Raw genomic sequence first — 19,243 nt, 5'->3', positions numbered from 1 at the left:
GAACTCCCCCACCCACCCAGAGAGACAGAAATGGGACATGTCCTCACCTCGAGATTCATGGAACTCCAGGGTGACATGAGCATCAAATCCAAGGCTGAAGTAATTATTGAAGACATTCAGAGGAAGCTGCAAGAATGGACAAATGTGAAGGTGACATTGTTTGCAGCCAACTAGAGCAACCTAGACCCAACACCAGACCCTATCTCTGGAGCAGCCTGTGGGACACAGATCAGTCAAATCTCACCATAGAGCGTGTTTGTGGACAAGATTAAGGGGCCCTTGAACTAACTTGTTAGTGGAAGCTCAAATCAAGAAATCTCACAAATCATAAAGGAAATAAAGGGCACAAAAATGACTAAGTAATAGTCATTCTTGTACATGGTACAATAACATTTAATAACAATCTCACTACAAAGAGAGACTGATTCCATGAATTTAGAGAATATACTCAATTACCAGATCCAGTCTAATTTCCCCAATCAGTACCTTTTTTAAGAGTTTTATACTCAACACACAAATACTGCAGCCTGAAATAAACAATTTACATATAATCTATTTGTAAAGTTTTTTTGTTTGCTTTGTTTTAACAAACCCCAATATAAGAAAATAAAACAGTGACGGCCATTTGATTTGTATCAGCCATTGCTGATAGAAAAAGAAAATAGACACACACACACACACACACACACACACACACACACACACACATACACACACACACACACACACAAGAAATATATAAAGATGTAATCCAGATTCCCACTTATTGATTAACCCTGTACCTTTAATATGACAACCATAACCATACAGAGCACACATAAGTTCCTTTTCTCCCATGCTCTGAGTCCCTTGGGAGCTAGCAGAAGGAACGCCGTGAAGGCTGAGAGCCCCGACAGAAATTACAAACATGATGTCATCTAAACGCTCCAGTTCAATATTATAACAACCAGGAAAGCACATAGAAAGTACAATAAAGGAAAGGATAATTCCCCCACATTTCTTCCCATGGCTCAGAATGCAAGATAAATACTAAATTAAAAGAATCAATGTCCCTAGATAATTACCAGATTTATGTTCTAAGTTGAATTGCACCCTTTTGTTATTAGAAATAAGTGTTGAAACCTTTAAAGTTTCAAAGTCATTCGTTAGCATGTGTCACATACTTCTTAAGATCAGGAAGATTTCTTGGTAAGCTGACGGGAGAATGTCCCATTATAAGAGGGCAGAGGAGGACAGCCTTGATGTCTGTCTCTAATGAAAACAAAGTGGGACCCCACATTGAAGCCCCTGAGAATGATCCTTGATGGGTCAGGGGGTTACATCCGCCCTTAGAATTGGTTTCAACAAAACACAGAATAGAGAGAAACTCAAGCTACACGGCAATGCCAAAACCATGTCCAACTCTTCTGGCTTCGTATTTGAGAATGTCCAGTCCCTGCACTTAAACAAAACCCCAGCCCCTGTAAGGACAGCACGGTGATCGTGCCAAAAGCACAGGAACGTTCTACCATTTATATTACTTTGGCTACAATTCTAACCCGTGTCTTAGCAGCCACTGATAGCTAAGGAAAACATCTGGTCACAATTCCCTAAGTAATATTCCAATTTAGTTTGTTTTTAAGGTATTCACATTTTCCAGGAAAATGTGCCCCAATTTTCTACAGATCCCCAAACTCCATTCCCAATGCCCTCTAATTATCTGGATTGACATTCTCTGGCTGCATCAAAAAGTCTTTCCATTTCTCAAGCTTTGGGAAAAGAGTTAAATTGTAGGCCTAGCCAGTCCACATTTAGCAAAAGGGCCTGAAATTTTCCATTTCAGTAGAAGCCCCCCCCCCTTCTACACTGGTGGTTTCCTATCCAACTCAATTAACTCAAATACACAGTTAAAAGTATCACATATGTTTATGTTTAAACATTGTTCAATTGGGAACTCAACTTCAAGTGAGTAATCCTGATGTCTAATATTTATTAATTTCAGGAGTAAAGTTGAGGTGAAAAAACACTGGAGATAAGGAGAGATATTTAAGCCAAGGAAAACACTTGTGTGTCTAAAATAATTGTCCAGGACTGTGGTGAACAATAAACTTGAGCTCAGTGGATGAATCCAAACTAGCAAGGATGTTACTTGAAGTGCAGATGCTGTGGGGGCCTTAACCCTACGTGAACTTACTCCAAATCTCTGGAGAGAGACACACTCCACTCTTCATGCTAACTAGTGTACCAGGACACTCAAGCCTGCAAAATGGCGGGCACAGTATCATACAAGGAAAGGGAGAAGTTACCTGGAGGGTATCTCTACACAGTCCTACACCAGGTTAATCACAGACTCAGATCAGAACTTAGATTATGGTACTGAAATGAGGCTGCACAGTAGTTTATTTACAGTGACGGCCTCGGTTTGGGTTAGGTTGTATTTTTTACCATAAAAGCTCAGTCACCAAAAGGAAACACCAAGACTACGTATTTAGGCCCCTTCAAGTCCCAAGCAGACAAGGCAAGTGGCTACAGAAGGACTGTTTGATGTCATGCCAACAAGGTCTAAGGTTCCCCACCTACTGAAAGGCTGTGTCCCTAATGCTTAAAGACAGACAAATATTCCATCTTCTCATAAACTGTTTGCATGTAGCTCAAGAGATTAACAACTGTTTACATGCTTCCTCGTGTGGAGCTGAAGACAGAGGACAGGTCCCTGAGCTATGGAACACAGATAATATCTAAATCCTGAAGGGTCTGTGGAGAGGGGTCGGATTGGGGAGGGAGGTGGTGACTGTATAACCACAGCCTTAAGAGTCAGAGTACCTAAGGTACCCTGTCATCTTCTAAAGGGCAGGAGCCCAGGAGTGTGTCTTAAGGAACGGGCCTTATGCTCAGGTGGCTCTCTCTTTCTCTTTCTCTCTCTCTCTCTCTCTCTCTCTCTCTCTCTCTCTCTCTCTCTCTCTCTGTGTTTATTACTATTTTACTTATTTGTATGCATTCATGTGTGTGAACATACTGAACATACATGCAGAGGTCAGAAGAGGGTGCCAGATCTCCTGGAGCTGGAATTCCAGACAACTGTGAGCCACCCAACGGGAGTGCTGGGAACTGAGCTCCAGCCCTCCGCAGAAGCGGTGAGCACTCCTAACTGCCAAGCTACCTCTCAGGCCCCCAAAGGAAGAACTGTCTAACCTTACACACGCCATCTTCAAGTTCTTCGGGCGGCAAGTCTGGATTTCTCTCCACGTGGAGGTTCCAGCGGTCCAACTGTACAATGGTCCCATCTTCTACCTGGCACAGGATCTTAGAAACAGGCTCATCAGTGTAGCCCTGAGGACAGAATCAGAGCACAGACCATGGCTGACTGGACCAGAAAGACACACTCAATGCCACACCAAGGCAATGTGGAGTCGGCCATAGTCCTGCTGGTTTTAAAACAGAAAGGCTGCAAGAGCTAGCTATCTCCCCCCTCTATGTACATTAAAGATGACGCTAAAAAGGCGCTCATGCAAGCGCTAGCTTGGCCTGCGCTGAGCTGAGGAACAACTTGCTGGCACGAAGAACCGCTGGGCATGTGCGGGATGGCTGCTTTTACTGGAGTGAACAGCCTTCTGCTGGAGGGATTTGGGGCCATACCCAAGTGTGTGTGTGGGAAAGGGGAGGAGCATAAAAGAAGACTGAAGGTCCTATCTTATTCACCAAGTGCTACGTCTGTGATCCGGTCTGTGATCCCAGGCGAGCCAGCCTCAGAAGCTGATGAGAGCATCTCTTTCCTGGAGAGCTGCTAGTGGCAGCACAGTTACTCAAGGCAGTCACACACTGGCTTTGCGTGGGAGACACTGACTATTAGTTTAGTTGTTTCCTGTAAATGTGCTTTTTTTTCTTTTTTTTAAATGCTAGCTACTTAAAAAGAAAAAAAAAAAAGGAAAGCAAAATGTAACAACAAAACTTGCTTTAAGGTTAATTCTGCTACAGGCCGGATCAATGTCTGTCATGGATCTGAAGATCACTGTCCTAGGAAAGGGAGACCAGGCAATGGTTGACTAAGAGGGGCTTCGGAAGCTGGCAAGTGGATGTGTCAGTACCTTTAAAAAATATTTTAATTTATTCTCCCACAATTTCGCATTGTGATCGTGCTCACCACTCCCCTCTACCCTCTGTTACTCCCCTTTCATTCCCTCTGACCCCTTCCTCTCCCCAAGCCCCTTTCCAATTTTCATGCCTGAGTTTAATCAGAGTTTCTTGGATGAGCACGAATGTGGGTTACTTGGAGCATGCGCTATTTACCAGGGACTGCATCCCTGAAGGAAAATTACTATGCATAACAGCCTTTACTACCAACAGTTCCTGGGCTAGGCAAATTAGTATCATGTGGCTTGCTAAAGCTTAGGACAATAAGATAAATGCACTCATAAAATAGTCAGTTGGTGACAGGAGGGAACTTCCCTCACAACTTCCAGAGAATGCTCCAGCATTGGCAGGGCAGTAGGACACTGGTATCACCAAAGCTGTAATAACAATGGTCAGAAAATCTCCATGTTCAAAAGAAGTAGCACCTGTCTCAAACGATCAGTCTGAAACCCATCAGGTTTGCAATTATGGCCAGGGCTAAGGGTCAGGATGAATGCAAACTTGCAAGATTGTTCCACATGAGCACCTGAGGCTACCCCATCCACCGTGTCCAGGTGGATAGCTCAACAATCATCCCATCTATGCACCAGCCATGGCTTTGTCTCATAGCCCCCTCCCCCTCCCCTCCCCCGCTGATTCTAAGCCTAAACTGAAGAAGCTACAAATAAACAGGCAATTTGAGTCCTGAGTCTAATTTGTCCCTGGAGAGCAGCAGCTTACTGCTTCTAGCAATGAGCAGAGTGATCTGGGGGTGTGGTTTGCTCCTCCATGATGACAGCCACCTGCAGTTCTTACCCCTCCCCAGTTGAGTGTCCGAGCCAGGTCATTCCCGGTCCCCAGGGGAAGCACCCCAACGGGAGGCTGTGGGCTCAGCTGCAGCTCATCAAGGATGGAGAGGATCCAGCCCACCTACAGACACATTGGGGACCAGAAGAGAGAAAAGAAAGACAATAAGTCACCAAGAAGGAACTCACAGGAGGTGACTGGGAAGGTCACAATACTTAAAACACATGGTTAATCCAGCCATCACGGAACATAAAACCAACTTGCTTCAAGTGGTTTCCAAGCGGTCAACCTCTTAAATGGGAAACAGACCACTTCATGTATGCTCTATTATATAAGCAAATTGGGACCCATCATCTGCATGCTTATCAGACATGCACTTTAAAATTTAGGGGAATTTAAGGCTATTTAGAGGGGTAAATATAACAGAGTATCAGAGAGAACATGAAACTCAAAATCAGACTAAATTTCAATGCTGGCTCAGGCAGGCTGCAGAACCTTGATTAAATTGTATAACTTCACAGAGTCTTATTCATCTGATTTTCAAAATGAGATAATGGTACCCACCTCACAGGACCATTTACAGCCTAAACTGCAATGCATATAAACACCATAACCTTGTCTGTGGCCCGTGTAAGTGCTCATTAGATGACAACCCCCCACAGCATCGTTTTGGAAATTCATAGTGTTTTTCTTAACTGCTCCTATATTCTCTTTTTAACGATTCACTATGGAAAGACAATTATGTGTGGACTTATTGTCTAACATAAATTTAGGCATAAATACATACTTGCACACTAGAATTACATGCCCACGTAGCCTTTGTTCTAGGAGAAATAGCGATCTGGATATAGCCATTTTACAATTTACACAAACATCTCCAAAGCCAAAAGTAGCAAAAAGAAACTTGCGAATCTTTGCGATGTCACACAGACCCAGCTATAGTTTTCATAGTGGAATTACAAACAACATGAAGAGATTACTGTAAAAGTGATGGCTTCAGCTTCCCATTGCATACTAAACAATTTTATCTCGGATTTAGAAAAAAAAAAAAGTCTTGCTATAAACTAGATAATTCATGGCCTATTCTTCTCTGATAGATGAACTTCATTATCTCAGTGGTTCATTCAAGAGCTTGGCAAAATAGTGGCACATCTTTATTCTATACTTGTCTGAGTGTCATGATTTTTTGAAACAACATTTTAGCAGTGCATTTAACTGCATCCACAACAGATCAGAGCACCTGAAATAAAGAGATTAATGAGTCGAGCTGTGCTAGATAAAACAAAATGGCTGCCCTCAGAGTTCGCACTAATAAAAGATGGTACGCTGATTACAATCTCCATGCTATCCCCAAGCAAAATCCTTTAACAAATGACATTATTAAACTTCAAAAATGTCAGGATGAAGCCATTAATAATACGTTAGCATAAAAGGACTCCATAAGATAGTTCGATTTTAATTTACACTTTATAAGATAGCTGGATGGTAAAGTGGCATTAGTGGCCTCTCATTCATACATCAGAACTGCTATTCATAATCAGGTAAGACAGACACCGGTTAGGTTAGTGAGGCCAGTCTCTTAACCACCTAAGAGAAGTAAGTTTTCATAGAGACTTGAGCATACTGGACCTGCTGGCACATGCCTGCAATTCCAAACTCCTCAGGAGGCTGGGGGAGGAGGTATCTGGGATATAGAGTGATGGTAAATTACTTGCTAGGCATACCCGAAGCCCTAGGCTTAGTTCCTAGCATCAAAAATAACTAAACAACTCTGTCATACAAGACTCAATTCTAGAAGTGGCCTGCCTATGCAGTACATGACTTCGGCATCTCTGGAACTAGAGAAAACTCAGAAACAGATGACCAAAGCCAGACATGGTAGTACTCATCTACAGTCCCACTTACCCAGGAGCGTGAGGCAGGGAGGATTGCTTGAGCTTGCTAGTTCAAGACCAGCCTGGGCAACAGAGTGAGAGTAACTCTTACATCAAAAAAGGAAAAAGGAAAAAAAAAATCAAAGAAAGAAGTCGTTGACTCAAAGCCAGATAAGCTGCAGATCTTTCACTTTCTAGAAAGGCATACCTCAGCATTCACTAAATGTGATACACTAAAAACACAGACCAGTGTAAGTGTCCAAAGCCACTCACTCCTGGACCATCCTTGTGTTGTGACCTAGGTTTCTTCTTACCCACACAGTCCCAGTCAAGTGTTCCAGATGCTGAATCAGTTCTCATAGCTCTGCTGGCTATCCTCCAGTTGCCACTGAAATGCCGCAAAAACACAGTGAGAGCTGAAAGTTCTAGGAAACTGCTGGAAGGACACACGCATTCAAATGCTCAAGGCAGACACATATAGTCTCGAGAAAATCCAGATCTGTACACACACAATAGAACTCGGAATCTGATTCCACAACCCATCCGGAGAAGAAAAATGGGAGCTTCCCCAAAGTTCCTCCGAGAGACAAGTCATTCACCTTCCTCTTTTCCGTCTCAGATTTAAGTAAGAAATTGCTCTTGCTTTAGTTGACCTACGCCTGTTTCCTTTGGGAAGATAGCTATATTCGTTTACCCTTACAACATCAAATTTTGCTCTGAACACAGGAATGACAGAGGAAAGATGGGGCAAAGGTTTGGGCCAGCCTGCTTCCAGGTCTTAGAAGGAGTGGAGGAATCCAGTCTGCCCTATCTAACAGTGGAGAGGGAACACACCCCCTGCTGGTAGGAGGCTGTACTGGCACCAGTGTCCTCTGGACTGGGGAAAGGGTGACTGGGACAAAGTGCAGGTGAGCGTCCCTGAAGCCGTGGCCCACAGAACTGTGACTTGCTCTGTCTGGCAGACAGCCAGCCTCCACTAACGCAGGGATGTCCTTCCAGCACAGGCCTCTTCTCCACCTACAGCAAACACAGCTCTAGTCTGATAACTCGTAAACCGCTCTGTAAGGAAACGAAAGAGGCAGGAAGTGTAAAGCCGAAAAGCCAACAACGGCCTCTGCACAGAAGCCTGCAAAGAAAATTCTTAAATCCCCGGAAGGCTCACGCCGAAAGGCCTGGACAAGCAAGGGGATTAGCCACAAACTGCAAAGTCACAAATGACTTTGAGAAGTGCCCGGTGACTTCCTGTGATGAGAGTAGCATTTGCCAATCAAACCTTCTTAGGCTCTGCTTTCTCAAAAGAGTCTCCCGGGAGAGAGCTCTGCTCGATCTGTGCTCAGCTCTGCACAGACCCCAGGGAGCTTGTGACTTTCATACCCTTGTCTCAAAAGAACTAAGCGTAATTCTTCAGACTTGCTCACAAAGACGCGTTTTTCACTTTGCAAAGTGGGTGTGTGTTTATTCTGCATGTGCACGTACCTATTTGTGCCTTATGTATGTATGTGTCCACAAGCATGTGTGCATGCATCTGTGTATGTGTGTGTGCACGCGCACGCGTGTGCATGTTTTTCAGTCTCCTTGTTTTTTTGATCGAATAGTTTTCCTTGACTGCAAGTAGGCCATCCTGTATTCCATTGCTGTCATCATCATCGAATGGCCGTAGGCCGCTTACAACACCCTTATTGTCCTGCTGTTGTCAGGGACACCCACTGTTACACAGACGGCCGCCCTCTGGCTGGGGTGAGTCAGCATCCACTCTTGGATGTGAGCAGCCTCACATTCTTTCTATTTTCCCTTTCTGAGAAATGTGATGCTACAATTCAACACCCAGTTACCCAGAGGGCAGCACAGCAGGGATGGAGCACAGGAACCTGACCAAGACGGTGGCGCGGCAACCGAGCTCTGCTGGGCACTGGAGTGGCCAAGTTACAAAGAGCACCCACGCCTGCCCTTTACCATCCTCTTCTCCACTGAACTCGTGGGCTTTGCTTTGAACATACTCGACAAGTAAGGCGCGCAAACTACCATCAGCTGCCTCACCCAGCTCGACTTCTCTTCCGGGACTCTTACTTCAAGAAAAGTCGTTTCTTAGAAGGAAAATGCCATCTTCCCTCTGCTTGAAGAAAGCTGAGCCCCTACACTTGAAAATCGGCCTCGCCCTCGCCATGGAAAAGAGACGGGGACACAACAGGAGCAGGAGAATGAAGGATCATGGGTAACACCCTACGTGTTCATTCTGAAAGCAAAACAGAAGTATATAAAAAGATCTTCGCGCCCCAAAGCTGCTTTGGGGGTGGGGCTTGACCTCCCTGACTGTAACCGGAGGCCTGCTGTTGCCCTGACCCTAGATTTAAGACAATAAGTTCTCATGTAGATTCTAAGCTCTCTCCCAGCTCATTATTTAATTCAGTGCAACACGCAGCACTTGACATAGTTTTCGTAAACCGGTGAAGAGTTATCCTGATTGAGCCAAAGCATTTCCGGCTTGCAAAGCTCTGCCCTTCCTTCACCGGGACCAGCAGCACTGACAGATTGAGAACACCGGGTCCTCCCACCTCGCCTCTTGCCTGAGCTGTTCTATCTACAGATGAAGTTCCTGGCCTCTGAATGGCAGATCCAAACTGCATATGTGCAGTGTCAGGCACAGTTCAAAGACCCTGAAAAGAGCACATAAAATAGTGCACTGTACATTTATACCTTCCATGCTGGGGTCCTTTCTATAAACTTTACATGAAATCGGAAACAAATTCTGCCTAGTTCTCTTTTATTTTCCTCTTTAAAAATGTCTTCTAGAGAAACTCATACTGCAAATATGGTTTAACCACAGTGGCCTTGAACAGCAGTGTTCTGGGCCGCTCTGGCTTGGAGGAACCTTAGTGATCTCAACAGTTGTCTGTGCAGATTTACAACGTAACAGAAATAGTGGAAAAGCTACCTCTCCCATACCTACTTCCAAGTGCATTCTGGAAGGACATACCACTCTCTCTCCCTTGTATGTTTTATTAACATACAATCAAAATAACTGATAATTGAAGCCTAAAAACTTTTCCACAAAATAATACAAAAATCTCATGCTAGATAACATGTTGCACGCTTGGCATGGGTAATGGCTAATATGTCAGCAACAGCAGCAGCCAAAAGTGTCCCATCTGTGACTCCTGCTTGAGTCTTGTCAGCACTCTGCAGAATTCTGACAGCATCTACAGTGACACACAGTCTCACCGACTGAAGGTTGCATACCTCGTGTCAAATATGTATCCAACACACTGGAGAATTGCACTACACTTGCTTAAAGTTTGCAATTCCCCACTAGACTGTCTCCTCGTATAAATTCTGCCTCTGTACAAAATAAAAAGTTTTACATGCCAGAGGCTGGAGAGACGGCTCAGCAATTAAGGACACAGTTACTCTTCTGGAGGGCCAGGCTTTGTTTCCTAGCATCCAGGTAGCAGCTCACAATTACCCATAACTCCAGTCCTTTCAGGGGATCCGATGCCTTGGCTTCTCCCATCATCGGGCATGAACATGCAGTCAAAACATCCATACACATAGGAACCTTTAAAATTTTTGAAACTTCACATTCCAAACTGGTAACTGCATATGATGAACATTTTGTAAACCTCATGTTTTCACAGACACCCCATTTTAACATGGGAAGAACATGAAGTAAAATTGAGTTTATTTAAGGGAGGTAAATAATTAAAATTTTGATTCTCATGGATGGGACAAAATGGTGAGTCTATGAAGTGCCCGGGGTAAGTGTATTGCTTTCATTTTAGACATGACAGTTTCAAGTGGCCATGGACCCCTGAGCACAAATTACTTGTGCATTGTGAACTATAACAACACAACTGAAGGCAAAGTTCCTCAGAGGAAAAGGAACCCAGTGCATTAAGAAATGCTCACTGTTGTGTAGCAGTCATTAACTATGGTGTGCATGACAAGGAGGTAGCAGAAAAGACTTCACTAAGAACAGCAGAGGAAGCAGGTGATACCAGCACAGGAAGTCCACAGACACCGAGCGCTGGGGTTGAATCTGCCTGTTGGCAGTTATTCACAACAGGATGGTGTTCCGCTCATCACTCTGGACTTTGCTGTCTATTCGTCTTATTTTGTTTTGTTTTCCCAAAATGCCCCATTGAGATTGCTTTCTTGAAGACACCATTATTTCCTGGTCTCCGAGGAATGTCAATTGTTCAGTCTCCTCTTAATTTTAGCATCCAGCTGTGACTTGACGCTCTGTTTTCTTGACAGAACAAACTTCTAACCTTCCTTGCATTCTTCTGTCATTTTTTTCAGTTCTCTTCGGGGCTTTAGCTCAAGGTCTATAGGTATCTCACAAGGGTGGGGCTTGGCTCTCTTCCTATCATGTAAGCATTGGAATCCCATCCTTCAAAATATGTCCCTGGTTGAGGAGAAGGTTCAGTACTATATGGCCTAACACTGTGCTTCATACTTACATCTGCCCAGTAGAGAAGACAGCAAAGGAATAAGGGTTGTGGAGGAGACCCAGCAGGGGGAAGATACGGGTTGGGGGCCGGATGTGAGGCGCACTCCTCACTAAAGACCTGCAGCTTAGGAATCATAAGTAGGCTACACAATGAGTTAATAAATGGGTTAATAAAGAACTTGAGTCCCTGTCACCAGACATGTCCTCGAGTTCTGTCTAGCTGTCACTGATACTTTAAGGAAAAAGGAGGAGAGTGAGGAGCTGAAGTCACGAGGAAGGCAAATGGAATCTAAGGTGAGGAAGATGCAACAGCAGCCAACTAATAATGACTTTCACCTGTCATTAAACAGCTGGTGACACTACAAAGAACATTCTCTATCTAGCACCAGAGGAGTCATCTGGATATAATTCTTAATACAGGAAGCTAAAAGAATTCTATTCTAGTACTGGAACGTGGAAAACAGTCGGCCAGCGTCACTGTGGCATACTGAGTGCTTAGAAACGAAAGACAAAGCAAAGATCTCACTATGACTTTCCTGTTTGTCTCCCCTCACTCTTCCCCATGGTGAGTCACAGAAATCCGAATTTCTGCTCACCGAGGTGACTCATAAGCTAGAACCCCTTTCCCTAGAGCAACCCATGGAGCTTAAAAATACAACTCTTAACTTTCCTCTGCCTTTCTGCACAGGAGCTGGCCATGAAGGTTGTGATCTGCCTCGTCTGACAGAGTAGAAGACCCGCATGCAGAAGGAGCCCTGCCCCACACCTGGGAGGAAGGGATGCTACAGAGTCCAAAAAGGATCTGAACACGCATCCCCCAGATCTAAGCAGAGGAGCAATTCATTGTTCCTGCATCTCTAAGTCCTCACACTGAAGGACCCCTTGTCAATAAAACTTGGATTGAATAAATTCACCACAATTTTCTCTGCTTGCTTGTCATCTAGTCTGGACATCAACTGTGACCCTTAGAGTAGAAAGAAAAGGGACCATGATCCTTTCACTTCAGCGCTAACACATCCCCAGATGCCTGTAACCGCAGACTCAATGGGCATTGTGGGGGGATATCCATCACGAAATACAATTTGGAAGACAGGATGGTTTTGCTATCTATTGCTGTGAAAGACACCATGATCAGAAGCAACTTGGGGGAAGGAAAAGGTTTATTCAGCTTATACATCTCAATCACAGTCCATCGCAGAGGGAAGCCAGGGCAGGAGCTCAAAGAGGGCAGCAACTTGGAGGCAGCAGCTGGTGCACAGACCAAGGGGAGTGCAGCTTATTGACTTGCTCCCTGTGGCTTGCACAGCTCGCTTTCTTACACAACCCAGCACCAAATGTCCAGGGGTGTCACCGCCCACAGTGGGCTGGGCCTCCCCACATCAATCATTCATCACGACAATATCCCACAGACTTGTCTACAGGCCATTCTGATGCAAGCATGTTCTCAATTAAGACTCCCTCTTCCCAGGCATGTCTAGACTTTCGTCAAGTTCATGAAAACAAACCAGTGCACACACATAAAGCACATATGTTTTCCTTTTATGACACAAGACAGAAAGAGTTTTACGAGCTAATAAGTGCAAATCCTGAAGAAGCGTGAACACTATTTTCTCAACTAGAATATTGCACCAGGCATCTTGATGGCCCAACAGAAGTACTGACACACCCTATTCAAGTGTCATTCACTAACATATACTGTGCATCCAGTGTGGTGTCCAGCGCTCCCGGCCTATGAGAGGAACCTTCAAGAACAAAACATCATAACTAGGGAGATGAAGAACACCAATGGTGGTCCATAAAACATCCTTAGATTCCAAACCATCACACTCCGAATGCAGAAGAAAGGTACATAGATGCATACTCTGGCCTGATTATCCTTCAACTCTGCTAACTACATGAAGACGAAGGCCAAGGGAGGATATAAGTGAGACATGGTGAGTAGAATTTAGATCAATTCTACACTTCCCTCAAAAATGCAAATGAGGAGCGAGGGAGGTGGCTCAGTAGGAATAGTGCTCGATGCACCAGCATGAGCGCCCCAGCTGGAACCCCAATTCCCACAAAATGTAGTGCACACTTTATAATTGGGATGGGGGTGGGAAGCAGAAAGATACTGGGGCTCCTTGGCCATCCAATCAGCCAAAACAGCAGGCTACAGTTCAGTGAGAGGCTCCGTCTGTAAGGAAGATGGGAGGGTGAGCAGATGGAGAGAGTAACCGAGGAAGACACCTGAAGCTGACCTCTGACCTCTACACGCACACCTGCACGTGCACCAGCATGCACACACAAATTAAAAGTAATGAATGCCAACCACGTGAATTAACCTCTGAGGCAACACAATGTTACCCAGTGTTCTACATTTTCCTTTCAAAAAAACAACAATAAAAGAGCACAGAATTTGCCACACATTTCTTCTTACTAAACATAAGGAATTTTTAAGCACACGGCAGATAATGGGTAGGCAAAATTCTCCAGCAATCACACACCACACCACTTCCCAGATGCTAACAACCCAGGGGAGATGTCACAGCGCCTGGTCTCCGCAAGGTAAAAAGCAGCAGCACATTGAAGAAGGGAAGGTGTGGACTCCAAGTGCTGGGAAGGAAGTTAACCTCGCTTGGAAGAAGAGGAGGAAGTTAAGTTAGACTTGAAACCCAGCATCAGTATCACCAGATGAGACCAGATGAAAGAGAAAGAGCCCCTGTCTCCTCCCCGAGGTCAGTTCCCAGGGAGTGAGCCTCTCATCTGCCCTAGGGAGGAACCAGCCTCCTCCACTACTACTCTGCAGAGCCAGACTCCGCCTGCCGGCGGGGCATGAAACATAGCACAGGCCTCTAACAACACATTCGAACACCAGGCAAACAAAAATCAAAAGACCCACAAGCAGGCTAGAAGTCATCAACTAATGCCCCGGTGTCTGAAACAGACCAGTGCTCCAGAGGGGCAGACCTAAGCCTTGGCCTGCCTCACTGCCAAGCTTAGAACTGGTCTGAGATTTCCCAAGAGTTCACAGGTCCCTCTGGTTGTAAGTCTCAGAGGTGACCCAGCTCACTATCAGTCCTAGTGGACAAAGGGCAGTCTCTGACCTCAGACCTCAGGCAGCAGAGCCCACACCCAAGCCAGTTCTCAAGGATGGAGACCTAGGCCATCAACACAGCTGGTGACTAGCCACTAGGCCTGAGCCTCCCTACACAAGACTCGCATTTGGCCTGTATTCTCCTGGTTGTGGAATAAGCCTCACACCCGAGACTGTCCTGGCCCTTTGAGCTCGGGGACTTGAGTACAACTCACACTGACATTAGAAACTGCCTTAACCAACACTACTCCAATCTTGGCCAGCCTAGAGTGGATGAAGTAAGACTCCATTTGCTGATGACGGGATAAGTTAGTTAGTCCAGCACTAAGCCTTGGAACTCGTGCCAGCCATGACACTGAGAAAGATTTAAAAGCTTCCATTCCCAGGCCTGGGCTAGCCAACAGAGCCTCTAGACCTACCTGAGTGGCAACAGAGACATACACACAGCCCTAGTCCATCAGATTTCTATTTGGGCCAGCATCAACCTCAGATGGTCCAAACATAAGTTTATGTCAGCCATTCATAGCTCATAGCATCATGGACCTGAGCGCTACCCCAGTGCTGAGCTGTGGGTTCACAGAATGAAACAGCTTTGCAGTATGCATGGTCAAGTGCCTGCCTGCTGCTGGTCTCTCTGTGAGCACAGGCAAGTTGCTATGGATAAGGTGTTTAGGTGAAGCCCAGATATACAGAGAGATTTGGGAGACGATTACTCTTCTTAGGTTATTACTCCGTTCAAGCTGAACTACGCATGTGCCAGTTGGATTCCAATAAACATGGGCTTAGACTGCCCTCTAGTGTTATAACTGTGACAACACACCGATGGTGAATGTGGGAACCAATACTTTAATACTGAAATAGCAAAAGAGTTTCTCCAAGGAAAGTCACAAAAACCTCGGTGCAAAGACTGAAACGAAAGCCTAAAACACCCACGTCCAGATGACATCACAAACCGTCGCCAAGAGCTGTCGAGAAACCATGGCCTCGCCTACTGTAATACTAAAGCACAAAAAGTAGCCACTGGGGTTCTAAAAACAGCCATTGGCATTTCCAGGAAACTCAAGAAAAGGCAGAGGGAAAGTTAAGATGACAGAATTTTAACTTTTTAAATTATTTACTGTTGGTGAGAGGGTCGGGGAGAAGGGGGGGGGGAGCGAGAGAGCGGACATGAGTGGACGTTTGAGGTTCATATCTTTCCTTCTACCATGTGGGTCCCAGGAATTGAACTCGGGTCATCAGGGTTGGCAGCAAGCTCCTTTACCTGCTGAGCCATCTTGTTCATTGAACCATAACAACCAAACAAAAAACAGAAATCCCTTAACTGAAAATTAACGGCAAAACTAAAGGCTAAGCATTAAATTAAAAATAAATAAATAAGAAGACAAGCAGCCAAGGGAAGGGCAGGGCGAGCCCAGTAGATGTCTCAGCAATTAAAGTGCCTCACCCACAAGCCTGGCGGCCTGGGCTTGCTCCCCAGGCCTGTTTGTAGGGGGATCCATCATAACCCCTCATTGCACTGCCAGTCCATCTGAGCAACATCTGAGAGTCCTGTCTATCAAAGTCTGACACTCTTCATTCATTCATTCATTCATTCATTCATTCATTCATTCATTTTACAGACTATACATCTGACAAAGGATTAATATCCAGACTGAACAAGGAACTAAAGGGTTCAACCACAGACGCACGACACACTTTAAAAATGGCAATTGCAATAAACGTTTCTCAAAGGGTATTTGAATGGAGATCAGGGCTATGGGAAGGTTAATCAAAACCACGATGAGGCAGCATTTTACCCTAGTCAGAAACTACTCTCAAAAATGACAAACAACAGCAAAGGGCTGGTGGTAGTCTCCTTGTTTTTATGTGTTGCCTTAAAAACAAATTTGATTAATAAGCAACTATGAAAGGATAAATGGAAATATGTCATCTTGCATTTGAAAAAGAATTTAGCCATCTGTGAAAACGTTTATTCCGGGGATGACAATGCCCTTACTCTGCAATAATAATAATAATAATAATGGTGTGTTACAGTTGAGGGAGTGGACTGAGGAAGGGCGTGTGCATCCAGAAGGCTGAGTGTGCACTCATGAGGACAGCTACGCCCTTCACAGTCTGAGGGGTTATGACTTTCATCAGACATGAACTCACGTGGGGATGCTCAAAGACTCGGTTGAAGAAAGAAATCTCCCACAGGAAACCCAGTCAGAGAGACAGACTGGTAAAAGAGCAGATGGATTCTCTTCCAAGGACCTACCGTTCCGTCCCCACCACAGGCCAGAATTCGCAGATTTGGAACCTTCCTGTACAACTCCAGCCTGGAGAGGAAATGGAGGACAAGGTGAGCTCGTTATTCTCTGTGGAGAGGCACCACGGGCAAAATGAATTGCTACTACCCACCAAGGACACGTGAGATCTACCCGTCACCCATAGAACAGGGGCAAACGGACCCCACAACTGGATCAGAAGGCAGAAGCAGACCCTGGTGTTCCACGGCAGCACTGGGGTGGGCGTTGGAGTCCTCCGCTGTCCTCGTAATTCTCCACCACCCTGCCCACCCACACTATCTGCCTTTCTGGTTTACTTCCTTTCTCCTTTCCCGTCTCCTATCACTCTTCCTTCTCTCTCAGAGAAAAACCTAATTAACTGATAAGCAGCCTTTATGTTTCCTCCTTATTTAATTTTAATTATCTTTTCCTGGGTCTATTTATCTTGCGAATCCACGCTTTTTACTCTTAACCCTAGAACATTTCAGAGACATGGAGAAGGCTCTCCAGCCACTGTCATTACTGTAGTATTCTCAAGTGTATTTAGTCACCCACTCACTCAGCCCTTCCTCCGACCAGCTCAAGGTGGGACCCATGGGCTTGTCTGTACTCTAAATGTGCCTGAGTGGGGTCAGATCGTTTTATCTTTCTGATCGGCCCCCAGGAAACACAGTTCTTCTGCCCTGCGAAGTCTCCAGCTGAGGGCAGCTCTGTGTGGGCAGCTCTGCTCTGGAAACCACCACCCACTTATATATAGTAAATAGTCTATGTGCTTCTGAACACACTTCTTGTCTTGCTATGATCCTTATGAAACATCTACATAAGGAATCACTTTAGTGATTAAAAAAAAAAAAACTTAATATAAAATCCAAATGACCACAAGCCAGAGAAGCAGGTTTTGACTTTAAAGAAGCAGCTCTTTAACAAACATTAAAGTAAAAAAATCTCACAGCAGACCCTGGTGGTGAAGACATGCACAGAGTAAGGGAAAGATAGACACCTGCTCCATGATTTTTATTTCCTTGCAAGTTTAAAATATCTTTGATTTACCCATTTTGTATAGGAATGCCATTTTCTAGAAACCATCCATACTGACAGCTCTTTCTCTCTGGCATCACTGTTTATTAAAAATAACTGCCATCTCACGTCACCAGAACTACATTAGTGATCTAACGGGTCTAGCACAGGGAAGCAAACAACGACAGCAATAACCCTGACATTTGCCGCCATGTTGGGTCACGTACATCTAGACCTAATTTTCAACACTACCAACTAAACATGTAAATACAGAAAGGGGGTGGAAGAGAAATTAAAATGTCTGTCCCAGGGCACCGTAGCATCCAAAGCTACAATTGGTTACTCTCGATACTTCCCACCTCTCCCTCCCTCCACCCACCCATCTTTCCTTCTCTTCTCTTCTCTTCTCTTTCTTCTCCAATACCCCCACATACACATTCACGATGCGTTCATATACATACAGTCTCTCCAGATCAAAGGTTCATTCACTCGTATGTTGACCCCTTGGTTATAAATTTACATGTCTGTTAACACGTATCTCCAAAATTGGACACGGGCAAACAGAAGGAAGAGCAAGGCGTCCTCCCTCGGTCCCTGGCTCTCTGAGAACAGGCTTTGGTCCTCTATACACAAGCAGCAAGCACAGGAGAAGCATGAACCGCCCCCACAGCTGACCACACAGGGGTCTGGTGGAAACAAGCGCAGTAACAGGGGTGGCTAGGTTCCAAGCAAGGCACAAAGACAGGCGCGGAAGTTACTAAGAGGTGAACAGAAAGAAAACCTCAACGGACCGTGAAGACCCCAAATCCTATGATCCTCACTTGCCCAAAATTCAGAAAGCCTGTGGAGTGGGTGGGGTGGGGTTGGGAGGTGTTTCCAGACTTACGCATCTTTTGGCCCTTCCTGAGAAAGATCAAAGACTTGCCGAGGATTCAGGTACCACATGAACATCTGCAGGACTTTAGTTCCCTATAAAGGAATGAATGAATGAATGAGTGATAGATAGATGATAGATAGATAGATAGATAGATAGATAGATAGATAGATAAGTAAATAGAAAGAAACAAATATTTCCAAACTAGAAAATAAACCCAATCATTTTCCCTTAAATCTTAATTAAGGGGTCTGTGGTCATCCCATTCCTAGAACTCACAATAGGCAGCTCGCAACTGCCTGTAAAGCAACCCCCTCAAAGAGAACCTGATGTTTGTGGCCTTGGCAGGCACACACACACACACCAAAATTAAGCAAATCCTTTAAATAATATTTCATTACCAACCATATGAAGCAGTAGCTAAAGTCATGAGCTTGGACTGTAGATACACACAAGGTATATGTCCAGGCGAGATGGTTGTTCACTCTGGATAAACTCATTAGACTCATCATGTGTTCTCTCCAGTATGGACTGGAGAGTGCCCACTTCTACGAGGCTCAATTGCAGTAACGTGTGATATGTGCTTCATGAACAGTATTTAAGAGTTTGGTATCACAATGTAAAGGTGAAAAGTCCATACAGAAAAGCAGCCAGCCTGTGACCTTTGACATCAATTTTTACTTTGTCTAAACATAGAAGTATAGGCAGTATTAGCTACTTATGATTTTATTAAAATAAGTTTTCTCACTGAGGCAGAAGAAATGGGCATATACCTATTTTACACATAAACAC

At 44.8% G+C, this 19,243-nt stretch overlaps 1 protein-coding gene across 1 annotated transcript in view; it reads right to left on the bottom strand.

Annotated features, from left to right (window-relative positions):
• Dgki (diacylglycerol kinase iota) overlaps positions 1-19,243 on the bottom strand; it is a 421,628-nt gene that overhangs the window by 178,518 nt on the left and 223,867 nt on the right. The window contains exons 11-15 of the mRNA XM_051174678.1: positions 18,464-18,546; positions 16,551-16,611; positions 4,906-5,019; positions 3,172-3,309; positions 48-126 (exon numbers count right to left, since the gene is read on the bottom strand). Coding sequence (XP_051030635.1) covers positions 48-126; positions 3,172-3,309; positions 4,906-5,019; positions 16,551-16,611; positions 18,464-18,546 — 475 coding nt within the window. The remainder of the gene's footprint in view (positions 1-47; positions 127-3,171; positions 3,310-4,905; positions 5,020-16,550; positions 16,612-18,463; positions 18,547-19,243) is intronic.

Source organism: Phodopus roborovskii, unplaced genomic scaffold, assembly GCF_943737965.1.
Source record: "Phodopus roborovskii unplaced genomic scaffold, PHOROB, whole genome shotgun sequence".
Lineage (NCBI taxonomy): Eukaryota > Metazoa > Chordata > Mammalia > Rodentia > Cricetidae > Phodopus > Phodopus roborovskii.
This window is presented reverse-complemented; position numbering and strand designations above follow the sequence as displayed.